Genomic DNA, 27,718 nt, shown 5'->3' with positions numbered 1-27,718 from the left:
CACGAGCCTGGCGCCGCCCGCACCCTCCCCCCGGTCCCCGCTCCGGTCTCCCGCGGGTACTGGGCCAGGAGGCGATCAGTGGCTCCGGAAGGGAGCGGGAAATGGGCCGAGGATCTTTGGTTTCTGCTCTCTGCTTGGGATTTGGAAGAGCGCTGGGAGGGTCTCGCGGCCCAACACCGGTGGGAGACGCACCCATGACTCCTGGGACCCCAGATGGGGACTCGGGGCCTCAGCGCAGCGAGACTGGAGCCCCGGGGCCCCGCCGGCCCCGGTCCTGGCCGATTTCCGGGCAGAGGCCTCCCTACATGGAGCGCCGAAAGTCCCTTGCTCCGGGATTTGAACAGAAGAGGCCGGAGCAGCCGAGGCGCTGTTGCCAAGCTCCATTGGCTGCGGCGGCGGCGTGACATCGGCGCGGAGGGAGGGAGTGGGCGGAGCCTGGAAGGGGAGTGTCCGAGCGGCTTCCAGACCTGAAAGCCCCAGAGCTGGAGGGAAACAAACGTCGGCGCTGCCATGGGCCACCACCCCGGTCGCCGCGCGGAATCCACCGAGAGGAGCGCACTGCTGCACCAGCCCCGCGCTCGGATCTCTGAGCACCGAGGTAGGCAACGGGCACCCGCTTTTAGCCGTGATAGCCCCCTGCGACCTGCGAGGCCTGGGTGGGCTCGGCTTGGGGGGCTCGAGCCCCTCTATGGGGCAGGTAGGATTGAAAAAGCCGGGGATGGGAGGCCGTGGGGCAGAGGAAGGGCGCAGAAGCCCCCCTCCACCCGCTGGAGGCCAGACGCGCGCGGGGCGGCCGGAGTGCCTGGGACCAGTAGCCAGAACCCAGTGTCGGAGCGGAGCGGAGGCTGGGAGCCTCGCCCCTGTTCGATTCCGCCCCCCCGCCCAGATCCAGACTCGCCGCCCGGCCGAGGACGCTGCCGGGGTGGAGGAATCCAGGCATTAAAAGGCTGATTCCCTTGCCCAAGAATGGGGTTGCGTGTAGGAGTGGGCCGGAGCGCCAGCATCGGCGGCGCGCAGGCGGCGGGCTCCGCGAGGGGGGCGTGTGCGCGCGGAGTTCTCCGTGAAGATTCGAATTCTTCGCCAGTAGTGGCAGAGGCGTGTACACACGTACTCGTTGTCGTACGCACACTGCAGCACACGCCACCCAGTGTCACCGGCCGGTGAGAAAGGAGGGGCAGGAGCCACCAGGAAGGGACTGGCCAACGAAACAAATCCTGCTCGCCCCCCCTCCCCCGCGCCCTTTCCCTCCCCCGCACCGCCCGCCTCCTCGGAAGACCCGAGGCCTAGGCCGGAGCGGACCGCGCGCCCTGCGCCGGGGTGGGGCCCTGCGAGGTCGCACCTCTCGGGAGTCGGGGAGGGGGCTGCGCACCGGGCCCGGGGGGGGCTGTGGCTGCTGCAGGACCCGCGCGCCCGTTGCGCCCTGGACCGAGCGCCCTCGGCGTGGCCGCGGGCCCGAGCAGTTGGTTAATGATTTAATCCCTGGCACTGGGCGGTTGGGCCCGAATCGTCGCCCCAGGCTCCGCCCCACCTTGGAGCTCCCCCGGCCGGGGCAACAAAACTGCCCCGGTCTCGGGTGCGTTCCCACTAGCTGTACTCCCAGCTGGGGACCCGGGACGGCCCCGGTGAGTGTCCGGACCCTGAGCGCTGGGCGGGAAGCCGGGAGCCGGGTTGGCTTCCCGGGAGAGGACTGAACTAGTAGTGCGTGTGTGTAAGTAAAAAAGAGAGGGAGAAGACTGAACTCGGTGCGTGTGCGTGTGCTTGTGTGTGTGTGTAAGAGAGAGAGAGAGATCGTCTGGGGGAGGGGTGCTCGCTGCTAACTCAAACCAGGTTCCCTGTGTCTGCCTGATGAGATACAGCTGCCCAGGGCTTTGGAAGTTTTCTTTTTCTCCCTGGGAGAATGGAAAGGCAACGCTGCTGCTTTTCTAGTTGTCTGGGAACTTCTCCACCAGCCCCACCCCTTGCAATCTGACCGGCTCCCACGGCCCTTAACTGCGTCCTGGTGCCAGTCTTTGCCCAGGTAGCAGAGCAGTTGAATGGTCACAGGGTCTCTAAGGGTGCTGGAGGGCCCATCTCCCTCGCTGTTAGACCCGCAGCCATCTGGACCACAGAAAGGTTTCCCACCAGCGGCCCGAGGGTAAACAATGAGGGGCTGAAGCAGGAGGGCCTCCGGCAATGAAACTTCTTTGCTGGGTCTGGCTTTCTAATAACTCCCACCCACCCCCTTGCCGGGGCGAGGGTGGAGGAGGGGACCACCAGTGGGATGGACTGAATTTTAAGAGAACAAAGAGCAGGCACAAAGGAAGGGGGAGCAGAACTGTGGATTTCCCCAGAAAGGGGGAGTTTGCTGTACTGGGGCAGGGCCCAGCTGGGCCTCTAGGCAGCCCCAGGGCTGCAAAGCAAGAATGGGGGTCCTCTGGATCTTGTGAGTTTTCATTGGCAGGGGAGCTGCTCCCCGAGTCTGGTGAGTGTGGGGGTGCCACCAGGTTCCCTCTCTCATCAGCTGCCCGGTGAGCTGCCCATGTGACTGACCGTGGAGATTGGTTTATTTCCTTCAAACTTGGACTCTGACCCTCCAGTCCTTGGGGACAGCTGCTCTTTCCCATAAAGGTGGCTGGGTAAGCCTTGGGAGGTGTCTGAGTGGGCTTGCCTGCCCTTCCCCGGGATCCTGCAAGGAGTTGGGGGGGGCCACTGGGATGCAGTGAGCTTGTTCCCAAGAAGTGTTATTTGGCGGGTCTCAGGTCCTTTGGTACCTCCCTGAGTTCACAGAGCCCCCTGCTTCTTGCTGATCAACCACTCCCACTGTGCTCCATAGCTCAGGCCTCCACTTCCATAGCTTCCATGGCCTGGGGTTTCACCTCCTCTCTCTGGACTTCTTTTTCCCCTCCTTTCTCTCTTACACACGCCCACCCACCAATGCATGCCCACTCCACTTCTGACTTGCTGCCTCTCGGAACCCCGACAGTCCAGGCCCAGAGGACCAGACACCAGGGAGCTCCAAGCAAACCAGGGTCTCATCTACCAAGCACGGGGCAAATATCACCCTGGGAGAGGGCCTAGGACCCTTCTTTACAAGTCAGGAGCTTTTCCAGAAGGGCCTCAGGTTGGCTGTGGTTCCAGGAAGCCAACTCCCTGCACCTTTGGAGCGGCTGATTGATTTCTGTGGCCGGGACAGCGTGTGCCTAGGTGTGCTGGGAAGGTGTTTGCGATGCTGGCCCTGATACACTTCCCCTCTCTCTCTTTTCTCTGGGTTGGACTGGGTTGGAGCGGAGGGAGCAGAGGCCCGAGCAGGCCTGGATTGGTGCTGGTCAGCAACTCCAGCCCTCTTTGGCTGGACATTCCCCAACCTTGGAGGAGCTTGTCTCTGTGGGGGGAGGGAGGAGCCTGTCCCTTGGAGGAAAGGGATCTGGGTTGATGCCAGAGATAAGGCTTGGGGGTGGAGGCAGAGGGGTTGAGCAATCTCACTCTAGAAGCTGAGAGCTGACCCGTGGAGATCTTGTGACTTATGGATTTGGGATTTTCCTCGACCTTGGGAAAGGAAACCAAATTCTGGACCCTGGGGGGACTTCATGGGATTGTCTGGCAGAGTGTCCTGAAGGCCACCTCTAGCCAGTGTTTCCGGGGTGCCTGTGGCCCACCTTCCCCCGCTCTGGGCCTAGAACTGGACAGTGACGCAGGGAGGAGCTGTCGTGTGTAACTGGACATTGCCTTCTTTTGCTTGCAGCTGGCCGGGAAGGAAGTTCAGCCATTAGGTTCCCACATTCCCACTCACCATGCCCCTGAAACTCCAGCTTAGAATACACCTCCTTGAGGAGCCTTGGGCTTCCTTCCAGCCAGCATACATCAGAGGCTCCCCAGGCACTGCCAGCTCGCAGCTCTGGGCTCCATGCCAGGCTGGCAGCGCTGCTATCCCAAGCCTTCCTTTGCCAGGAACAGGGTCACTGGTGGTCTCCACTCAGCCGCCCAAGCTGAGGAAGAAGCTCCCTTTTGGGCCTAGGTGAGGCCTGCATGTCCACCCAGACTTGGGATGTTCCTGAATCAAGCCCTCCCTTGTTACCCAGCCCATGAGAAACAACTTAGGACACCTGGATTCCACGTCCTTTCTATCATCCCAGGGCTTGAGGGCATCTGAAAAACAGTGCCAGGGCAGGAGCAATCCCTTGGCATGCACTCAGGGGCTGCAAGTCCATGCCCAGCCCTGGCCACCATCATCTGCTGTGGCCGTTGGCGTGGCAGATGGGGTCAGCCAGGCCAGAGAGCCCCTGGGTTCTGCTTATACCTGTGCCTCCGGAGGCCTTGGCAGCCAGGAGGGACATGTTCTCGCAGTAACTGAACTTGGCCTGAAGACCCCAGCTTCGGATCTCCCCACATGTGACAATGAAGCCGGGCTCTGCATTTCAGCATCTGCTCTTAGCCCCTTCTTCCTCTCTACCCTGAAAGCCTCCGCTCAGTGCAACCCTTCTGTTTCCCTTAGAATGTTGCCCTTGGCCCTGAAGCATCAGAAAGGGGACCCCCGCCCCAGGGTTTAAGGTTCAATCAAATGGTAAGGGGAGAGCCTGCAAGAGCACAAAAGGAGTCTTCTAAGGAGGCCAGCAATATAATTGACAGACAGCGCTAATAAGAATCAGGTTACCGTCCAAAGGACCGTGTGGTATTTTATTGGGGGTGGATTGTATTCAGCTTTTGTGTGTTATTTCTTCCTGGTAGCACCCAGGATCCCTCAAATTCCTGAGTGACTTCTAACCCTTATCCTGAGAAGGAATGGAAGGAGATTCTCTTTTCCCACCTCTGCCTTCATCCGTATGGGAGAAAGATGTGGCAGTCTGTTTCCATAAAGATTTACAGCCCTGTAAACCCTCTGGGGCAGTGCTACTCTGTCCTGTAGGGCTAGTATGAGTTGGAATTGACTCAGCGACAAAGGGTTACCCACATCCATCCTTACCAAACTGAAATCAGCGCTCAAGTCCCATCTGAGACAATCCAGGCTCCTCCAGCCTGTACCATTAAAGGGTTAAAGGTAGAGAAGGGAGGAGGGCTCTGGAAGTCAGGTCAGAAAGGAAACCAGTGAGCCTGCTGCTGACAGACTCTGCAGAGGGAGGGCAGAATCAATACCTGGGCTTCAGCAGCTTGGAGGAGCCCCCACCCCAAAACAGTTAATCCTGGGGACCCCGAGGGTTTTAAAAGAGTTCAGCCCATGCCTCACCCGGGAGCCCTTCAGATTAGGGGTCCTCAGATGACACTGGGGTGTGTCTCTCAGACTAGTAATGTGTCCTGTTTGAATTTAGGAGGGTGACAGTGGTCAGGGGCCACTGGGGATGCTGGAGGTCTCCCTGTCTTTCCAGGCAGAGATGTAGTGATCATCTTCACAGCAGACACTTGCCAGGGCTCACCGCTGCCCAGTGCTGTGCTGAGTCCTTTACATATATTCACTGATTTCATCCTTGTAATATACTAAAAACAAAGCCCGTTGCCATCAAGCCATCTCAACTCCTGGCAACTCCACGTGTGTCAGAGTAGAACTGTGCTCCATAGTGTTTTCAGTGGCTGATTTTTCCGAAGTAGATTGTCAGGCCTTTCTTCCGAGTCACCTCTAGGTGGATTCGAACAACTAGCCTTTTGGTTAGCAGCTGAGCATGTTAAGTGTTTGCACCATCCAGGGGCTCCCACGGTAACACTAAAACCAAACCAAACCCACTACCGTTGAGTTGGTTCTGACTCACAGCAACCCCATAGGGTTTCCAAGGCTGTAAATCTACAGAAGCAGACTGCCACATCTGTCTTCCGTGGAGCTGCTGGTGGTTTTGAGCTGCCGACCTTTTGGTTAGCAGTCCACTGCTTTAACAACTGTGTCATCAGGGCTTTTATAGTAACGCTAGGAGGTACGTAATATTATCAACTCCCTTTCAAATTTGAGAAAACTGAGGCGCAGGTAACTTGACCAGTGTGGCTGAGCCAGTTGTATCCCAGAGAGTCTGGCTCCAGGGTCCATGTTCTTCACCCCATGCTACCCACTCTGGCATAGCAGGTCCAGATGCGCCAGGCTCCCCCTGGAGACCCCAGAGTGCCCTTTCCCTCACTTGTCAGCCAGAGCCCAGCACTTAGCTCCTAGGGGAAGCAAAGTGAAACAAAACAAGGCCTGGTGGATCTGATTTCAAGCCCAACCTCTTCCTTCTGTTCCTTCTGAGACAGTGGCAGGGGGGAGGAGCCGAGGAGTCCTCACAGCTGGAGGATCACTCCCAGATGAGGCGGGGCCTGCCCTGCGGGGGCACAGTGGGCCCCCACCATGCACCCCTTCTCACTTCTGCCTTATCCTCCAATTGTGATGGGAGTTGGGTGGCTTGTACTGGATGGTGGTCTCAGGGAAACACGTCTCCAGGAAGAGCCTTGTAAATAAGTGAAGTTGCCGGATGTCCTTGAGTCACTGGTTTCTCATCATCTTGACTCCTGGGTTGTCGTTTCCTGTCACTCCCATGTCTTGGCTCACTCCTTTCTCCTCCCTTCTCCTGCCCTGGCTGTGTTCTGACTCCCAGGCACTGAGGGAGGCTTTCTCCTCCACCCTCCTGGTACCTTCACTGGTGTCTCTGTTTCTCCGGCTGCCTTCCTTCCCCTGGCCCAAAGGCTAATGGCTCTGGGATGAAGATGGAGGTGCAGGCAGGGACAGAGGCGCAGAGTGGCCAGTTCCCATCCCATGAGGAGCACGGGTCCCCAACAGGATGGATCCTCCTGGTGGCCTGAGGTCTGAAATTCCCAGGATTAATCAGCACTGTCTCTGGGGAGCTGGGTGGATTAGGGCACCAAGACTAAGGACGTTTTAACCTGGAATTGTATGCAAGCTATGTGTCTGTGGTAGTCCAAGTATCCGAGGCCTGGGCTCCAACAGTGCTATCACCTCCTCTGGTACTCCTTGAGGTGGCCAGGGCTCTGAATCCAGCAGAGACAACTTCTTCCCTCACCTCTATCTTTACCAGTGAGTTACTGGATAACTCATTCACCCTCTCTAATCCTCAATTTTCTTATCTGCAGGCTAGGGATGGTGATAATAATTCCATGGGATTTTGAGAAGAATGCACAAGATAAAGCCTTCCAGGTACCTGGGAGAGTGGATTACTTGTAAATAAAAAGGCAGTTTAATCAAAATTAGTCATCTAGTACAAGGCTTGGTGCAAAGTAAAAGCTCAGTAAATGTTAATTCTCTTTCTGGTACTTCTTCCTTGACCCATAGCCCAGGGATGATTAGTGCCATGGTCCAGGAGGCCCTCCCTCTGCTGCTGGCTAGGGCCTAGAACAACACTGACCAGAGTGGGTTCCTCAGGGCACCCTCTTGCTATCTGTCAGAACCTACACTGGGAAACATTGTGATCCCAAGGCTCTCTGTTGAAGCTAGGCTGGGTTCCCTGTTCTGTATTTTCCAGCAACAAAAGAATGAGGTGTCCAAACTGTGGTGTACCTTCCTACTATTCAGCCTGGCTAAGTTATTGGTCTCGCTTTCTTGAAAACTGTAAGAATGATAAATTCCTTAATTGAGATGGTGGAGGATATCTGTATGAATCCAAGAGTGAGCATGGTTAATGGGAAGGTCTCTACAACAATGCTGGTGATAAGACTGTAACTGGGACACACAGGCAACGTCAAGTTTTCTTGTAGCTGTGTTTTAAAAAATTTTTTTAAAGGTGAAATTAATTTTCATTATATACTTCATTGAACCCAGTATATCCAAAATATTGTGCCTACACCATGTAGTCAGATAGAATTACTGAGATATTTTACATTCTTTTTTTTTTCACACGAAGCCTTTGAAATCCAGTATGTATTTTACACCTATAGCTCATCTCACTTTGGGCGCGAAATTTTTGTAACTCCTAGATCTGGGTTTGGATTTAATAAAATTTGCAATTGAAAAAGTAGATTCACATACTCAGGTTGTTCCAAAGCAGATGTCAGTTTTTCAGTAATTGAATCAAGCCTCCATTTTTCAATTTAAAATCATTGAAATGAAACGTAAAGTTCAGTTTCTCGGTTACACTGGCCCCTTTTCAAGTACTCAGCAGTCCTCTGTGACAACTGGCTTCTGTGTTGGATGATGTAGGTTTTGAATATCACATCATAGATGTTTCAGACTGGCGGTGGTATTTGACATTATGTTGGAGGTTGTAGCAAATACAACAAGATAAGAATGAGGAGTAGAGGAGGCAAAATTAGTATTAGTTTCAGATGATGGTCTTGTCTACTGACAGAGCCCAAAAGATTTAATCATAAAGTTGATTAAAGTGTGTAAAAAACCAAACCCACTGCCAAAGTCAAGTCAACTCTGAGTCATAGCGACCCTATAAGACAGATTAGAACTGCCCCATAGGGTTTCCAAGGCTGTCAGTCTTTATGGGAGCAGACTGCCACATCTTTCTCCTGCAGAACAGCTGGTGGGCTCAAACCATTGACCTTTCGGTTAGCAGCCAAGCGTTTAACCGCTGCGCCACCAGGGCTCCTTACAAAGTGTATAAGGGAGTATAAAGTTAGTGGGGTGGCCATTAAAAGAACGAGAACAACAACACAGGATGGTAGCATTCTTATATACCAGCTAAAACCAGTCAGAAAAGTCAGAAAATATAGGTGTGTATAAATGCGGCGGGGTGGGTGGGGGGGAGTGTAACACCCATTCAGAGCAGGAAGAGACTGTAAAGTAACCCCGAGTAAACATGACAAGAAGTGTGTAAGACTTGTAGGAAGAATCACTGAGTGTCATGGAGAAGGTCTAAAGGACTTGAATAAATGAGTAGCAAGACTTCATGTTGTGATAAAGTCAAAGTTTCCCAAATTAATTTATTGTTTTCTTTTAATTCCAATATAATCCCTCCAGATTTTCTTTTGGAACTTATTAAAATGTTCCTAAGGTCCATCTGGAAGACTAAATGCACTAGAAAAACCTAAGAAAATTTTAGCAAAAAAAAAAAAAAAACGGGATATTATCCTACCGGGTGCTCAGAACTATACATAGTAATAGTGTGATCTGGTTTAGGAAGAAACAGACGAATAAACAGAAAAGGAAGAGTCTGCGGATAGACTCGTAAGTGGGTGGTGTCTACATATAGAAGATTTAATATGTGATGAAAGTAATATTTGATGTTTTACTCACTTTTATAACAAAATAAATTTTATAAGGAATCAGTAATAACTTTATAATTATATTTTTACTTTCTATTTTAAGTGACCCACAGTTTTATAAGTAACAGACATCCTAGTTTGGTGTATTTCTTTCTAGTATTTATTTTTCTGAGTAGCTTTGCATTATTACATTATCTGGTAGTTTTAAAAGAAATGAATAATTTCCATAAACGGTGGGGGTGGGGGTGGGGATGGACAGGGGTGAGGAAGGCTTTTCCTTCAAAATACTATGAACCAGAAACGATGTAAAAATGTGTAAGCACTCCCTGGAAAAGAAAACAACAAAAGCACAACAAATGTAAACAGGTATATAATCTGATAAATTTGCAAAACACGATGATCAAAGATTTAAATCACTTTAATATTTAAAGTCACATAAATCCATTGGAAAAGGTGATGTCCCCACCCCCTAGAAAAACGGGAAAAAGGCTTCAACAAGCAATTCACAAGAGAAAGGATACAGATGCCAAGAATAAACCCAAAAAAAACCCACTGCCATCGAGTGGATTCCGACTCATAGTGCCCCTACAGGACAGAGCAGAACTGCCCTATAGAGTTTCTAGGGAGCTCCTGATGGATTCAAACTGCTGACCTTTTGGTTAGCAGCCGTAGCACTTAACCACTATGCCACCAGGGTTTCCATGCCAAGAATACAGTCTTAAAATGTTCTCCCTCCTTAGTAATCTAAGAGAGGCAAATGACAAGTTTGTGGTAGGGCGGAGGGGTTATTGCATTTTTGTTGTTTTTAATTCAGCTCAAGAAGATATAATGCTTGGTGTTAGACACTGTCATCCTCTGTTGCTGGCACTGTACATTAGTAGAACCTTTCTGGAGAACAAGTTAACAATAGGGAACAAAAGTCATTTTGCTGGCTTTTAAGAATGTATCCTCTGGAAATTGTTAAGGACGTGTGCACAGATGGAGCTGAGAGGATTTTTGTTACAGAGTTGAAACTAAAGACTGGAAACAACCTAGCATTCAATCATCAGCCTTAGACTGGATGTAAAAATTGAAATATTAGGACTTAAGCTAAGATAATGTAGCCTTATTTATTAAGTTAGAATCAGTTTTACCCCAGTGTGAACAATGGTTGGCTTTGTTAATCTAGCTAAATTATAATGTGCTGTGTGTATAATAAGGGGGAAAATTTTTAATCAGTGCCACCCAATAGGAATAAAATACAAACCCCACGTCCCTTGTCTAAGAACTACATTTGCAGTACCTGAGTGGTGCAAATGGTTAAGCCCTTGCTACTAACACAAAGGTTGGCAGTTCAAATCTACCCGGAGGTGCCTCGGAAGAAAGACCAGGCGATCTACTTCTGAATGATCACAGCCATTGAAAACCCTATGGAACGTAGCCCTACTCTGAAACACGTGAGATTGCCACGAAGTCAGAATGGACTCGGAGACAACCAGTACTGACAACAGCTACGTTTTTTTTTTAAAAGTAAAAAGAAATAGGCAAAATTCGTAGATTTTTATGTAACCCAATAAATCCAAAATACTATCATTTCAACATGTAATTGATATAAAAATAGTAATTGGATATTTCGCCTTTTTTGCATGCTAAGTGTTTGAAATCGAGGGTGTATTTTACATTTACATTGCATCTTAGTTTGGACTCACTACATTTCAAGGGCTCAATAACTACCTGAGGCTGGTGACTACCATGTTGGACTGTGTAGGTGTGAATTAGTGTTCTTGGGTGGTGCAAATGGTCTGTGGTCAGCTACTAGCCTAAAGGTTGGCGGTTCGAACACACCTAGCAGTACCGCAGAAGAAAGGCCTGGCAATCTGCATCTGTAAAGATTACCGCCAAGAAAACCCTTCGAAGCACAGTTCTGTGTTGTAACATGTAGGGTCTCCACAAGTTGGAATTTACTCCAAGACAATGGATTTGATTTTTTTTTTTTTTAGGTGTAAATTGTTTAATAGCCCACAGAAAGGCAGCAGAAAGTCGAAGTAGCTGAGAAGTTCTGGTGTGTTCTATTTCCTTCTTCTTTGTCCAGCCCACCCTGTGAGCCCTTCTGTAATGTCCTGACTACACAGGACTGGTTTACACACACCCATCCCCCAATGTCCTTCTCCATCCCTGCCCCCTACTCCCCCAGCAGGAGTGCCTTGGAATGTGCATTGCTGCAGCTGCAGAAAGCACGTAGTGAAATCAAGGGCTCCTTCACTTTCCCTTCCTTCTGGGAAGAGGCCACCAAAGCAGAGGATGTTTACCTCCAGGAAATGGGATCGGCTGAGTGCAGCTGGGCAGTGGCACCCTTGGGCCAATGAACCTGGTCTGGATTGGCCGGTAGGCAGGGAGGGAAGATGGAGCAAGCACAAGGCACTCAGCCTGGAGGTTTTAGGAGCAGGGCTGGATCAGGGTTCTGTTCGTCCTTGCCAGGCATCAGGACCACCAAGGAACAGAAGGTTGAGATGGGAGCAGAACAAGCACAAGAAACACAAAGCAGAACCTTGTGCTGGGCCCACTCTGGGTATACCAGGGGGGTCCCAGCTCCTGCTACAGGGGCCCCCTCCCACCTCCCAGAACATCGAGAGGTTCCTTAGAGCAGGAAGTAGGAACAAGATCCTGGGTATAAGGTGACTGTTGTTAGTTGTCATCAGGTCAGTTCTGACTCATGGTGACCCCATGTGTGCAGAGTAGAACTGCTCTGTAGGATTTTCAAGGCTGTGACTTTTCAGAAGCAGATTGCCAGGCCTGTCTTCCAAGGCGCCTCTAGGTGGGTTCGAACAGCCAACCAGCTGAGCACTTAACCATGTGTGCTACTCAAAGAGCCAACTTCAAACATACCCTTTCTGGGGGCAAATCCCTATTGAGAAAGTCAGTAAAGTGAAGCTTGATTCCAAGGGTCTTAGAGAAACATCCTTCTAATCCCAGCCAACCCCTGTCCCCCATGCACACGCACACTGTCAGCTGCCTGTGTCTGCATGGGCCAGACAGCATCACCTCCTGCAGAAAACCATGCATCCTAAGGTCTGAAAGAAATGGGCTCAAATCACCCTTCTGTAGCTATGGGAGTGAGCAGAAGAATTCACCTCTCAGAGCCTTAGTTTCTTTCTCCATAAAATGGGGACAAGCATGACACCCTCCTTGCAGGGTTGCTGTGAGGTTGAGGGGTATAAACATACTTTGTGACCACACAACACCTGGCATGCAGCAGGCCCCCAATAAGCAGAGGCTGTTGACAGTCATGCTGTTCCGGCACATGGCATGGTGGACAGCTGGTGACAGGAGCCCCAGGGTGCTGGTTGCCCATGGATGACCTCCGCCCCTCGTCTTTTTCTCTGCTCCCTCAAAGCCGTCAGTCTAGCCATGCTGGGGCTGTAGAGGCAGCAGAAGCCTAACCTTCTCCCACCCAGGATATCTCAGGTGGGATCCCACCATGGTGTGGGAGGCTGGCCTCCAGCTCTGGGCTTCAGTGACACTGGAAATGTGCCCACCTCCGGAGTGGTGGGAGAGTTGTTATCTCATCTGCTCAGTTGAGGAGGTGTAAGCCTCAGGAAGCAGCTGTGTTGGGGAGCCGAGTACATTTGCGGGGAGGTGCCCTAATCTCCCTGCTTCTCCTGCCACCGGGTTGCTATGGATTGCCCCCTTTCCCTTCCTAGGCAACTTAGAATAAAGTGCAGACCTAACAAGCATGTGTGGCTTGGCTGTGTTTTGGCGGGGGGGAGGGAGAGAAAGAGCAGACATGGGTGGGAGATTAACGTGGACACAGAGATATGGGATGGATAGAGATCTGTCTTCGCTCAGCCACCAGAACATGCTTTGTGTTGGGCCGTGGCTGCTAAGCCCTGAGTACTAGATAGTTTTAAGCTGGTTCTGAGGTTAAAGCTTTTTTCTTAATCCTTTGATGCTTTGGGAATTTATTTATTATTATTAAAATAGTATTACCACATTAAAGAAAACTTTTTTTGTTTAAAGCCTGCTTTTCTCTCAAGCCTAGTATAACTCCTTAATTTCTCTGCGTTCCCTCTTGGTCTTTGTTCAGGAATCACTGTGTAGACGAGCGTGAGTTCCAGTATTTTGTTTTTTTCTGTTTCTTCCCACTTAACAGCATTTGGAAAGCAGTTTTCCGTGTTGCATTGTGGTCTTCCTATGCACCACTTTTCATGACTGATAATCTGTTGAGTCAACTGCTCAGAGTTTTCTTAACTATTCCCTTATTGTTGGATATATAGGTTGTTTTCGAGTCTTTTGCTCGTATGAATAAAGCTGCAATGAGTATCTCCGTATGTGGTATTTTTTTTTCTCTCCTTTTGAAATAGTTCCATTGGAAAAGTCCTAGATACGGAGGTTACCAAATCACACTTGTTTTACAGCCGTATTGGAAGAAACTTTGCCATAGTTGCAGGTGCTCTCAGACCACCTGGTCCTGGGATCAGCTGGGCTCTGAGCAACTCTGGGGCCAGGTTCTGTACCTCTCTCTCTGCCTTTTAGTGCCAAGTACCAGCTACTTAGTGGTAGGTGGGGGGTGGGGGGTGTGTGCTGCTTCCTCCTTAGTCAGTTCCCCCTTCCAAGCTCTCCATGGGGACAAGTTTGTAACAGACACGAGATTAGCCTTGTGCTGGGTAATGCGTGAACCAGGTGTTATTGGGGAAAGACCTTTAGATTGGGAGGCAGGAGGCCTGGCTCCACACCTGGGTCACTCCCCAGCTCCGTGGCCTTCAACAAATCACTTCCCACACCCCCAACAGCCTAAGTGAGGCCCTTGGGTTGGATACTCTGGCTGTCCTGTCTCAGTCCTGGGAACTTCCAAAGTTGCAGGGCAGCATGTGTTTCAATGGGAGTCATGTGACATGGTGAGCGCTGTATTTTAGCATCTCCAAGGAATAGGCGAGAAAACACAGTGGGATGTGAGAAGAAAACACCAGAACTTCTCTTGATTTTTTTTTTTTTAAAAGAAAGAAAACTAAAAGTTACTAATACATGGATTAACAATAAACAAACAAAAAAAAACATTATCATGGAGTCGATTCTGGCTCCTAGTGACCCTATAGGACAGAGTAGAACTGCCCCATAGGGATTCTAAGGAGTGGCTGGCGGATTCAGACTGCCAACATTTTGATTAGCAGCCAAGCTCTTAATCAGTGCATCACCAGGGCTCTGGATTGACAGTAGTAGACTTGTAAATAACTTTTGTTGTTGGTTGGGTACCGTCAAGTTGATTCTGATTCTTGGTGACCCCATAAGATAGAGTAGAACTGCCCCACGGGATTTTCTAGGCTATAATATTTACGGGGAGCCCTGGTGGCACAGCGGTTAAAAGCTTGGCTGCTAACCAAAAGGTTAGCAGTTTAAATCTACCAGCCGCTACCTGAAAGCCCAATGGGGCAGTTCTACTCTGTCCTTTAGGGTCGCTATGAGTCGGAATCCACTCGAGAGCAACAGGTTGTATGTGTGTGTGTGTGTGTATATATATATGGGAATTACATGTTCAATTTTTTTTTTTTTAATGTGATGGAGGCTCTAAACTTTTTCATAGTGTATCCCTATTTTCTTTATGTGGGGTTGGTGGGTCAGTGGTAGAATTCTCACCTTCCATGTGGGAGACCTGGGTTTCATTTCCTAGCCAGCTCACCTTGTGCACAGCCACCGCCTGCTTGTCAGTAAAGGTTTGCGTGTTTTCCTGATGCTGAATAGGATTCAACCGAGCTTCCGGACTAAGGGGAGCTAGGAAGAAAGGACTGTCATTCTGCTTCTGAAAATCAGCCAGTAAAAACGCTATGAATCACAGCGGTCCAGGCTACAAATGATCATGGGGATGGCACAGGATGGGGCAGCGTTTTGTCCTGTTGTGCGTGGGGTCACCATGAGTCATGGGGCCAACTCAATGGCAGCTGACATCAACAATCCCTACTTTAGTGAATGGTGCTCTGGTATGGGAATTCAGATTGGGCTTCAGTCCATGACCTTGGGCAAGTCCCTTAATTTAGTCTCTCTAGTCTGAAAATGTGGTCCCACCGCACCCAGGCATTTTAAGTAGGTATTTGACACAGATACTTAAGTGGTATAGTAGTCACGATGGTCGTATTTCATGTTTCCATCCTGGGCTTTTTTATTTGCTTGTTTGTTCAGCTTGGCTTGTTTTAAACAGTACTTCTTAACTTTCTTGTGCAAGCAGCAGGCTTTAAAATTCGAGGGCTTTTGACAGTGTACTGGAAGGAACTCAAAGATTTCAGATAGTATTAAAGTCAGCTAAGATTACAACATAGTGTCCATTGAAATTCCTCCTGGAGTATGTAACAATGAGTATCAAAGCCTCACAGTTCTCCATTCACTCCGCAGCCCTTCAAACCTGTCACAATAAGTGAATGAGACTGTTTTCCGCCTTCACCGGGCCTTCTTGTCTTCACAGGATAAGGCTGGGGAGTGTTCCAGAAAGTACAGGATCTTTTCTGGGTGACCAAAAACCAGAGCCACGAACCTCTCACAGAAGGTTGTGGCCCATGGTACCCTGAGTTTCTTATACAACTCCCTTCAGCTTGTCGTTGGTCTGACGGACTTTGGGTCGCAGAACACCGCCTCTGTTTGGCAGATAAGTTCTCCTCAGGGATGTTGGCTGTACCGCTGCAAGAAAAGTTCATGGCCAACCTGGGGGGACCCCTGGCTGGAAAAAGATGCCAGGGGCTTGAGGCAACCCCTGGAAGACTTGGAGTACTCTTTGATTTTGCCCTTCCTCCCATCCCCCACCTAGGCTTTTAGTAATTCCTGGTGTGCCTTCCTCCAAAACATGTTCTGAACGTGTCCACCTCTGTCCATCTTGTTGTTGTTGTTAGTGGCCATCAAGTCAACTCCGACTCATGAAATGTTGCTTGGTTCTGCCTCATCTTCACGATCGTTGGTATGCTCGAGGCCACCGTTGAGGCCGCCGCATATTTTGAGTGCCTTCCAACTTAGGGGGCTCGTCTTCTAGCTGTATATTGGACATACTCTGTTGTGAGCCGTAGGGCTTTCAGAAGTAAATCACCAGGCCTTTCTTCCTGGTCTGTTTTAGTCTGGAAGCTCTGCTGAAACCTGGCTGCCATGGGTGACCCTGCTGGTATTTGAAATACCGGTGGCATAGCTTCCAGCATCATAGCAACACAAGCACCACAGTAGGACAAACTGACAATGGTGGTGGGCCTATCTCCTTGGCTACACCCAAGTCCCAGACTCATCCTCTCTGCCCTAAGCTCCCACAGCAGCCGCCTGCCTGAGCTCCAGCTTCCGCTCCTCCATGCCTCCAAGGCCGGCTGCTGTGGGGAGCATTTGCAGATACTGATTGGTCACTATCCTGCTTACAAGCCCCCAGTAGTTACTTGTACGTCTGGAATGACATCCAAGCTCCTTCCCGTGGTTTTGCAGGGAGGGTCCTGTGTGGCCTGACCCCTAACCACAGATTTTCCTTCCATTTCCCAAGCGCCACAAGCTTGTTCCCACCCCTGGGCCTTCGCATGTGCTGTTCCCTCTGCCCGTAATGGCTGGTTTCTTCTCATCCAGTTCTCAGCTCACAGCACCCCTTCCTCAGAGGTGTCTCCCCGGCCCCCCAACTCCAGCACTCACTTGCATCACCCCTCATTACGCTGAAGACTATGAGATATTGTTACATTTACATACTTAACAACCCCACTCCCCACCCCCACACACTGACACTACACGTGCCCCCTGAGAAGGCAGGAGCCTGTCCGCCTTATTATTATTGCTCTGTCTCTAGGCCTGGAAGAGTGTGTGAAAATTGGTGTGTATGCAATAATTCAATGAGTGAATGAATGTTTGAATGAATGAGTGAACAAGCAAGTAAACAAACAAAGGCTCTTGCCATTGACCTGAGTCATGACCAAGGCCGCGATATGTTCAGCGTCCTCCCTGTCTGGGCCCATGGCTGGGCTGTGTCAGATGGAGACTGGTATTCATCCCTGAATGAATAACTTGGGGAAGAACCTTGGGAGAGACAGCTGCCCAGGGCAGTGGCAGTGGGCATTGAACTGTGTATACTCCCTGTACCAGGTGGGCATCCAGTCAGCTGTAGAGTGGGCGACCTGCCTGGCGGCCCCAGGAGAGCTCAGGTCTGGCTCCAGGCTCGGCCAGAGCTGCCAGGGACAGGCCACTGCTGGACTTTGGGAGTACATCAGTCCAGCCTGTCCAGTTTGTTCAGTAGAGGAGACGGAGGCCAGCCGATCTAGGAGGGCGGTGGTCTCGTGCCCGGAGAATGGGTGAGGGGGCCAGGCAGGGTTTATCCTCTAGTCCTGGGAGCCCCGGGTGGCACAAACAGGTAAGCACTTGGCTGCTAACTGAGAGGTCAGCAGTTTGAAACCACCCAGTGGCTCCACAGGAGAAAGACCTGGCAATCTGCTCCCAAAAAGATAACAGCCAAGAAAACCCTATGAGGCAGTTCTACTCTGTCACATGAAGTCACCGTGTGTCAAATTGACTCCCACAGCACCTATCAACAACAGTCTCAGAAGCGGGGCTGAGCTGAGTGAGCTGAGGGTCTGAAAACCCAACCGAGGCGTGGCCTTCTAGGATTGTTCTGTGGTTTCCAGAGTGGAGGGTGAGGAATCTGGTGCCCCCAGGGGCTTAGGAGCTAGTCCTGGTTTTCCCTAGCTCTGCTGTGAAAACCCTGCTGTGAAAGCCCTGCTGTGAAAGCCGGATGTGGCTTCCTGGGTGGCATAGGGGAGTGTCTCGGGCCAGGGCGGGCTGCGGGGAGTGGCTGCCCTTTTGTTGGGTAGCCAATTTGAGCCACTTCCCCAGAGCTGAGTCACTGGTGCTTAGCAACACCCCCTCCCGAAGCCCCAGCTCCCTTTGGCAGGATCCCCTTCCGGGGTGGGCGCTTGAGGCCTCCCATGGGACAGCCTGGGCCTCTGACCAGAGCAAAGGCTCGCGCTACCTGCTTGCATTTCCACCTCCATGTCCCATCTCCTCACCCCCAAATCTTTCCCTAGATACTGAGGGTGACTCAATGTAACTTAAAAAAAGAAGTTACTATCAAGTTGACTCCAACTCATGGCGACCCCATGTGTGCTAGAGTAGAACTGCTCCATAAGGTTTTCAGTGGCAGCTGTTTCATAAGTAGATCACCAGGCCTTTCTTCCAAGGTGCATCTGCATAGATTTGAATCTCCAACCTTTTGGTTAGTGGCCGAGTGCCTAATTAACTGTCTGCACCACCCAGGAACTAGCCTTGATGTCACCCAGGGGCTGTGAAACCAGCCTTCAGGCAGCCCGATGAGTGAGTTCTCATCTGGCCCTCGACAGCGCTGCTCACCCTGTATGTTGTGAGCTCTAGCTCTAGGACCCCAGAGACGCAGACCTTGCCTGCCCGGACTGCTGGGCTTGCTGCCACGCCCTGCAGCCTGCTCTTGCCTGGTGCAGTGGGATTGGTGGGCAACTCCATCTAGACTCTCCGGACCTTTCCCTACTGGTGAGTGGAAGATACTCTTCATGAGTTGCAAAGCGTCTTTCCCACTTTCCCACTTCCACCTCCAGGGAGCAAGACTAGGAGAGGCAGATCACGTTGGCCAGATCCCTTGCTGATTTTCGGGGGTCCAGAGCATGTGGCTCTCCTGGGGGCTCCAGGGTGGGCTAGGATGGGTATGGATGAGAATCTGCAGATAGACTCTAACTGTCCCCTCCTACCCTCCTCTCTAGCCCTACCCACAGGCCTGTGCTGGAAGGAGGGGTGAATGGGATGGTGGGAAATCCCTTACCCTGCAGCCCTAATGGCCATGGGGGCTGCTCAGCCTGATGAGTCCTGGACAGCTGGGCTGTGGTTTCCCTTTCTCTTCTCTAATGAGTGCTTACGATAGGAGGAAACCACAGCCCTTGACATTGCCCACTGGGTCTGGGGACTCCTGCCAATACATTGAAACCTTACGCAACTTTGGTGTTCCTGTAATGGCGTTCCTGCTCATTCTGACCTTGACCTTCCCTTCCCTGCCTCTCTTTTCTTGTTCATCTGCTGTGTCTTCACATGTGTGTTTCCACTCTGGGATACCAGTTCTAATGTCTAAAGACATTTTTAAGGAGCCCTGGTGGTGCGACAGTTAAGGGCTTGGCTGCTAACCAAAAAGTTGGTGGTTTCAGCCCACCAGTGGCTCCGTAGGAGAAGAGACTTGATCTGCTCTGGTAAAGATTACAGCCTAGAAAACCCTATGAGGCAGTTCTGCTCTGTCACATGAGGTCACTGTGAGTCGAAATAAACTTGATGACACCTAGTAACAACAGAGACTTTTTTTGGTTGTCACAGCTGGGAGTGGGGTGTTGTTGCTACTAACATCTCATGGGTAGAGGCCAGGGATCCTGCCGGATATCCTTCAATGCACAGGACAGCCCCCACCACAAAGAATGATCCAGCCCAAAGTGTCCAGTGTCTGCTCTCAGTATACACTAGAACTTTCTCCAGGTAGCAGGCAGGCTCTTCCTCTCTCCGACCCCCTCAGGCACCAATGGTGAGGACACTCGATTGGTGATATTACTGACCCACGATGCTGTCCACCAAAGGCTGGAGAAAGGTCCGCAGTGGAGTAGAAAGAACACTGGACCAGGAGTCGATACCTGGGGTGAGGGAGGCTTCCCAGAAGAACTGATGCCCCAGCTGAGCCCTGAAGGGTGAATTTGGGTTGGCCAGGTACCAAGGTGTTTCAGCAGGGCGTGGCCAAAAGCTCAGGGACTGGAGCAGAGGGCAAGGGTGATGGGGTTGGAGAGGGAGGAAGGGACCAATCACTGCATTAAAGGCTTTTCACTGGGAAGCCACTGAGGACACTCAGGATAGGAGCCATCAAGTCGATTTTCGACTCATAGTGACCTATGTGACAGGGTAGAATTACCCTATAGGATTTCTAGGCTGTTATCTTTGCCCTGGAGATGCAATAGTTAAGCACTCAGCTGCGAACTGAAAGGTCAGCAGTTCAAACCCACCAGCAGGTACCTGGGAGAAAAGACCTGGTGATCTGCTCCTGTAAAGATTACAGCCTAGGAAACCCCGTGGGGCCGTTCTACTCTGTCCTATAGGGTCACTATGAGTCACACGACAAGAACGTCAATCTTTATGGAAGCAGATTGCCAGACCTTTCTTCCGCAGAGCCATTGGATGGGTTTGAACGACCAACCTTTCGGTTAGCCATTGCTCCACCGGAGCTCCTTTTTCTTCTAAAGGACAATGCTTTCCCGCATGCTCCCAAACTCGGATGCTGCTGGAGCAAACCCCACCACATTTAGGGTTGTGGGCTTTGCAGTGGGAGGCTGGAATGAGGGTGCTGCTGAGAGCAGCTGTTGGCAGAAACAGGGAGGGAGGCAGGGACCCTCACCCACCATGCTGTGTTCATTCCCTGTGTGCGCCTCTCCCTACCCTGAGCAGCCCTGCCTGCTGGGCTTACCATTTGGAGCTGGTCCCTCTGGGGGAGAAGGGGCTGGCTTGGCCCCAACACTGAACTTGGCCCTTGCGTGGGTGGTACTGTAAACTTTGACTTCTGCCCTTGGCCCTCCCTCTGTTCTTTGGCTTTAATCACCAGGGGTCTGTAGATCCCAGGGTCCTAGGTTGCCTAGGGTATAGTCACTGCCTCCCTCTACACAGAATGATAAAAGAAACCAGAGGGAGTTTCCCAGCCTTGATTTCCTGAGAGGCAGAGGGCGAGTCCTTGGCAGAGAGCTTGGGGCCCCACAGTGGAGATGTCCAGGCGGGATCTTCCCATATGGAACACTCAGCAAGAGCTGGAAGGCTGGGGAGCTGGTTCTGTGGGTCCCAGCAGCCCCACCCCAGCTCTGATTCAGAAAGAAAGCCGGTCTACCCACGTGTGTGGATGTGCTGGGCCAAGTCGCCCTGGGGGTGCCTATCACCTGCCTGTCCTGTATTCTCCCTCCTCTCTGAGGCCTGTGACTCAGGTTGAATTGTCCCCTAACTTTACAGGGAATTCGGTTAGACAGCAGGAAGAACTTAGAACGTGTCTCCAGGCTGGCTGCTCAAAGGCATCAAGTCTTAGTATCACTGTGTGGAGTCCCTTACAAACCTCCGCATCCCTAAATGTGGTCAAGTTTGAGAGATTGTTATCTCTCAAATTTCAGGGAAAGTATGTGTATGGGTACTTGAACTCTGACCAGATTGCAAAAATCCCTCCCCCTAACCTGGGAGCATATGGGTATGGGTGAAGAAATAGTCAGGGTTACGAAATTGATTGCTGGCATCTTTCACTTTATTTCGTTTTGGTCAGGGACCTGGGGTTTAAATAATAGCCCCTTAGCAGATGAGAGTCCGTGGGTGGTGTGGTACAAACAGTGAATGCATTCAGCTCCTAACCAAAAGGTTGGAGGAAGTAGGCCTGGCGATCTACTTCTGAAAACTAGGCCATTGAGAACCCTATGGAGCACAGTTCTACTCGGACGCACATGGGGTGCCATGAGTCGGAGCTGTCTTAAAGGCAACTGGTTTTGGTAGATGGGCTCTTGTGCTGGTTGTCCAGCCTGTGTTAACCCTTTGCCTCCTGTTCTCTGCTCGCAGCTGTGTGATCTCCTTATCACACCCAGCCCCTGCAGGACTTCATATCTGACCCCAGAGCCGTCAACGACCTTGGGAGGGCTTGCCTTCCCCCATCCCACCCAGCACGATGCCGATCCTCAAGCAGCTAGTGTCCAGCTCAGTGCACTCCAAGCGCCGCTCCCGCGTGGACCTCACAGCCGAGATGATCAGCGCCCCCCTGGGTGACTTCCGCCACACCATGCACGTGGGCCGCGCTGGAGATGCCTTCGGGGACACCTCCTTCCTCAACAGCAAGGCCGGCGAGCCAGACGGCCAGTCTGTGGACGAGCAGCCCTCCGCCTCGTCTTCCAAACGCAGCCTCCTGTCTCGGAAGTTCCGGGGCAGCAAGCGGTCACAGTCGGTGACCAGGGGTGACCGGGAGCAGAGGGACATGCTGGACTCTCTTCGGGACTCCGCCCTCTTCGTCAAGAATGCCATGTCCCTTCCCCAGCTGAACGAGAAGGAGGCCGCAGAGAAGGGCTCTAGCAAGTTGCCCAAGAGCCTGTCGTCCAGCCCTGTGAAGAAGGGGAGCACTGGGGAGGGCGACGTGGAGGAGCAGGGTGCCGGAGAGGGGCTGCCCCGCCGTAACGGGGCCGAGGGCCCCCACTCTCCTGACCCCCTTCTAGATGAGCAGGCCTTCGGGGACCTGACGGACCTGCCGGTGGTGCCCAAGGCCAGCTACGGGCTGAAGCACGCCGAGTCCATCATGTCCTTCCACATCGACCTGGGGCCCTCCATGCTGGGTGACGTGCTCAGCATAATGGACAAGGACGAGTGGGAGCCTGAGGAGGATGGAGGTTACCACGGCGACGAGGGCCCTAGCAGTCTCTCTGCCCAAGCTCCCCTTCCTGCCTCAGTGGCCCCTCCACTGGCCAGGCAGGAAGGCAAGGCTGGGGCGGACTCTTCCTCACTGCGCTCCCACACTCTGGAGGATGAGGGGTGGGCGGCGGCAGCCCCCAGCCCGGGCTCGGCCCGCAGCATGGCCAGCCACACCACGCGGGACAGCAGCTCCCTGTCCAGCTGCACCTCAGGGGTCCTGGAGGAGCGCAGCCCAGCCTTCCGGGGGCCGGACAGGGCCCGGGCCACCCTCCTGAGGCAGCCCGACAAGGAGTTCTCCTTCATGGACGAGGAGGAGGAAGACGAGATCCGTGTGTGAGGGCAGGAGGGAATGCTCCAAGCTCCTGGCTTCCTCTCTTCCCCGTGCCCACCCACCACAACTTCCCACCCTCCAGAGAAGCCACCACCAAGAGACCTGGACCTCATGGGTGAGGGACCCTGGCCAGGCCTGGGGGTCTGTGGAGGACTTGGGGAGCCGGCACGGGGGTCAACTGGCCACCTGACTTCATTACCCACCGTGCCCTCCCCCAGCTAGATAGGCCTGGGGTTGTGTGCCCGCTGGAGAGTCAGCTTTCTTCTCTGGGCTTGCCTTTCCTCCCAGCCCTCACCTGGGTGCCAGATGTCCACCTGGGTTCCTGCCATGTGCATCGACAGGTGAGCCCATAGGCAGTCACAGTGCCAGGGCTAAGGACACACACAGCTCTCCTTTCTCTCCTGGCCTTTCTGCTGTGACTGGTGGTAGCTGCATGGGCTGGAGGAAGAGGTGGTCCCACCTCCCAGCCCCCCTACTCCTCCATCTCTGGTTCCCGTAGCCATTTGGAGATAGCGGGACCAGGTGGCCAGCCCTGAATATGTACATTAAACGCAGCCCCTTCCAGGGGAGGAGAACAGGATGGGGGGCCTAAGGAAGGCCCCTGGGCTTCCTGAATTTTCGGGAAGGAGCCTTCCAGGCATAACACTAGGAACAGGGCTGGGGCAACAGCTCAAGCCCTGTGGGTTTGCTTGTTCTTTATTGTTATTTTTAAATCTTTATAGAGCAGTGTCAGGAACAATGTTACTAGGCCTGCCACCAGAAGGAAAATCACATCCTTCTAGAAAGCCTTTATATAAGTCTCCTCCGCTTGAAAATGCAGAGCGGATATTAGCATACTTCAGAGCCCCAGGAGGTCTACCAGCTCACCTTCAGCTAGCGCTTCCAAACTTTATTTAGAACTATGTGGTGCGGGTCTGTGCACGTTGTCGTCCCTGCCTTTTTCCCCCTCCCCAATACCTGTTAATAACTGAAGAAGGCCAGTGTAGAAAATGTTCTGGATTTTTTTTTTTTTTTAAAGATAGTCCCATGGGGGGAAATAAGCTCTTTTTTGACTGGGTTCTTCCCCTCCAGACGCACCTTCTAAACCAGCTACTTCCACTTCCTCTCTAGAGGCCTCTTTGTTGATCGAACCCCTTCTTTTGAGACAAGAGCCCCCAAGGGCAGAATTGCCAGATTTAGAAAACGAAACAAAACAATAGAAAACAAGGACGCCGAGTTAAGTTTGAGTTTCACAGAAACGGCGGACAATTTTTTAGCATAAGTATGTTCAAGATATCACGTGGAACGTGACTGAAATATGACGTATTGTTTATCTGAAATCCAAATTTTAATTTGGGATCCTATATTTTATCTTGCAGCCCTGCCTGAGGGGGTTGAGTAGAAGCTCGGGTGTGAGCCCCAGGGTTGCCTGACAATGATTTTTCTACCTGGGAACAGGCTGACCCACCTCCTCCTCTCTCCATCTAGCTGATGGAGGGGGTGGGGGTGGCACAGAAAGAATTAATCCAACGAGGGTTCCGGCCAAGGGCTGCTGGATCCTGACCTTGAGAGACACTAACTTAGCTCCTGCTTCACCTGCCCTCTTGGTGCTCCTGTTCCTAGTCACTTAGCCCCCTAGGTGGGGGATGAATCGGAAGGGGTGTTGCAGCCCCCATCAGCTGCCCTGCAAACCCATCCCGACAATGGTCAGTTCCAGATTCTAAACTGTATTTTTTACCCCCACGATATTGTTAAAATGGCGAGGAAATATTAAAAAAGCTCTCTAGCACCCCTGGTGTGTCTGCCTGTTTCTTGGGAGGATTGTTTCAAGATAGCGGCTGGGGGGTGGGGGTCCAGAATGAGGGCCCTGGGGCTTCCTGTGCCCCCATGGCACTTGAGGGCCTGAGGCAGCTTCTCTCTGTGTCCCCTCCCATCCACTGTCCTTGAGCTTCCTCATGCACCCATCTGCCGTGGGACTGAGGTTGCGGTGCTACTTTACCAGTTGGGTGCCCTTGGGCAAGTCACTTAACTGCTTTGTGCCTCATTCTTATCTGTAGAGTGGGGATCCTGCCACACAGGGCTGGGGTGCAGACATATGAGGTGGTACGTGCAAGGCTGCTATTAAAAAATGGGGGCTCTGTTCTTTCCAGCCCTCCCAAGTGCTGACCTCACAGGACTCTCCCCACCAGGAGACCACCTGGTGCAGCCTCTGCCCTTGCCTGTCTTGAGAAGCTGGGAAAAGGGGCTGACTTCCGTTTTACCCTGTGACCCTGGAGAATGAGCTCCCGAGGGATGCTGTCAGTATCTCCATTTTACAGATGAAAAAACGCATTCGGGGAGGGCACGTGGCCATGTTCTCTGAAGTCACAGTATTAGTCAGTGTTAGAGTCAGGATAGCCACGATTTCAAAACCGTGTCTTCCCCCCTGCCCCCGACTGCCCACTCATACAGGGCATTAAAGCTTCTGAAATGAGTTCGGAGCGTGTCTGCCCCAGGTGGGGACCCGGGGACTCCCCATCCCTCTGGCCCAGCTTCCGGCTCGTCACCTTCCTTCCCCACACCCATAATTTCTTAAGAAGGTAGGGTAGAGCTAGCGCTCTGCAGCTGGAGGTCCCAGTGTGGTTGGATTCCCAGTGGGAACCTTCCTCCTCCTGTCCTGGGCATCTACAGGGAAATCTGGGCTCCTGTTCCATGCTCTGCCTCTGGCCCAGAAAGCAATAAGAGGTATAATTAAAATATCAGCCAGTTTGCTCTGCCCCTAGACGGGCTCATTAGAGCTAATGAGGGAGGTGGCTAGGTCTGGGGAGGGGAGAGGAAGGTAGGGCTGGAACACAGCAGCCGCCCAGTGGGGTGACGGGGTCCTGGTGACTGCAGTCTAGTTCAGGGTACCTACTGGTGAAAGGAGGCACTGTTCCAGTAAGGCCCAGGCAGAGGTGGGCTAGAAGGACCTGAGTGGGGTCTGCCCCTCCCAGACATGTATAAACCTCCCAAAGAGAAACCCCTCCACCACCGACCAAGGATCCTCAGGGGCCAGGAGAATCTGTTTTGAGAAAGCTCCAACCATTCAGGAAGCCCCTGGGGCCTATGGAAGACCGGGCCACACCCACAACTTCAAGGAGCTAACATTCTGGTTGGGGGCTCCAGATCCTAAAATTATAGGATCCTAAGAAGAGAGGAAAGGAGCCCTGGTGACACAGTGGTTAAGCACTCGGCTGTTAACTGAAAGTTGGGCAGTTCGAACCCACCAGCTGCTCAGAGGGAGAAAGATGTGGCAATCTGCTTCCGTAAAGGCTACAGCCTTGGAAACCCTATGGGGCAGTTGTACTCTGTCCTATAGGGTCTGCGTTGGAATCAACTCAACGGCAATGGGTATAGGGGTATAAGAAGAAGAGAAAGAGGAGTCTTAGGATCTTAGAATTTTAGGATCTGGTCTACCTCTGCCTTCATTTTACAGATCGGAAGATGGAGGCTGAGAGGAGAAGAGACTGGTCAAACCGCCACAAGTGGAGAAGAGCAGAGAAGCCGAAATCTTGGCACTGTAGCCTGGCAGGCGAGGGACAGGCTGAGGGGGTGGCCTGTGCGGGGTGACAGCTGCTCACATGGCTGGGAGTGTGGTGGGGGGAGAAGCTGGAGCTCAGGGCAAGGTTGAGGGATTGGCTTTTTCAAGGGTATGTGGCACTCCCCACCTCCCTGGCTCACCTCAGCCTCACACCTGAGCCCCAAAGTGCCCAGCTCTTCCTGCACTTGGGCAGATGGTCTTCGTGGCATGTCCCTTTTCTTTGGTGGTAACCCGTACCCAAAGCACCCCTGGGCCATAAGGACCCTGAGTCTACATGCAGAAAAGGGAAGTTGGGAGTAGAAATGGGAGAGTTTGTCTACTCGTCTCACCTCTGCCATCTCCTCCGGGCCCCATGGCTTCCTGCCAACGCACAGATGGGAGCCTGGAAAGAACATTTTGGGGGAGGGAAAGGTGTTTGCAGGCAGATGGATGTTGGTGGGTTTGCTTCTATAACCTGTTGCTCTAACCCAGGGAACTGCTGTTCCTCCAACAGGGAAACCCCCGAAAAGCACACCGGAGCAGCCAAGGGTTGCTTCCTCCCCCAGTAGGAATCCAACCCCGAAATGGAACTGGCATGCTAAAATGTCTACCAAAGCTACAGGGTGCTGCTGAATTTTGTTTTTTCTCGTGCCTTGCCATGTTCCAACAAAAACTGGAGGCAGCTTACAATAAAAAACCCAGTGCCGTCGAGTTGATTCCGACTCATAGCGACCCTATAGGACAGAGTAGAACTGCCCCATAGAGCTTCCAAGGAGCGCCTGGCGGATTTGAACTGCCAACCCTTTGGTTAACAGCCGTAGCACTTAACCACTACGCCACCAGGGTTTCCGCAGCTTATAATAACACACACACACACAAAAAAATAGGATAAAAATAGATCAGAAAGAACACAATGCAGGAACAAACAGTACAACCAACCTGAGAGGGCAGTGCACAGAAACGTGCTCCAGGTAGGCCTCAACATTCTCAAAGTGGGGCTGCAAACTGGACTCTGAGCTTCCTGCTAGTCCAAGTGAAAAGGGCAATGTATCTGTTACAAGACTCACAAAGACCACAGGGCGAAAAAGATCCCAGAATCAGGTCGGGTCTGAGAGGAGTTCTTGTGAAGCCTTTGAAGAGGATAGGGATGGTGTCCCAGGAGATATTGTCGACAACAAACAGCCTTATAACTGATATGGTCACACAGTCCATTAGGCTGCTTCCTACAGAGTTGTTCAAGCATAAATGGAGGGCTTGATGCCAAGGCACAGATCAATAAAACCAAGTCTATTGAGAGGAAGATGATCCAATGGAATGCAAAAAATTATCAAACAACATTATTAATATCACATGCAAGTAAAATTATGCTGAAGAAAATTCAAGAACAGCTA

At 52.0% G+C, this 27,718-nt stretch overlaps 1 protein-coding gene across 2 annotated transcripts; it reads left to right on the top strand.

Annotated features, from left to right (window-relative positions):
* Positions 1-75: 75 nt before the first annotated feature.
* CDC42EP4 (CDC42 effector protein 4) lies at positions 76-24,572 on the top strand. Of its 2 annotated transcripts, none has more exons than XM_049860410.1 (2): positions 76-598; positions 21,643-24,572. In XM_049860410.1, exon 2 carries the CDS (start codon positions 21,749-21,751, stop codon positions 22,814-22,816), a length of 1,068 nt encoding a protein of 355 aa, XP_049716367.1. In that variant the 5' UTR covers positions 76-598; positions 21,643-21,748; the 3' UTR covers positions 22,817-24,572. The 2 variants fall into 2 exon arrangements, with proteins under 2 accessions (XP_049716367.1, XP_049716368.1); XM_049860411.1 differs by lacking the exon at positions 76-598 and adding an exon at positions 1,351-1,622.
* Positions 24,573-27,718: the final 3,146 nt, after the last annotated feature.

The sequence above is a fragment of the Elephas maximus genome, chromosome 19 (assembly GCF_024166365.1).
Source record: "Elephas maximus indicus isolate mEleMax1 chromosome 19, mEleMax1 primary haplotype, whole genome shotgun sequence".
NCBI lineage: Eukaryota > Metazoa > Chordata > Mammalia > Proboscidea > Elephantidae > Elephas > Elephas maximus.
The sequence above is the reverse complement of the archived record's forward strand: the minus strand, read 5'-3'. Positions and strand labels throughout refer to the sequence as shown.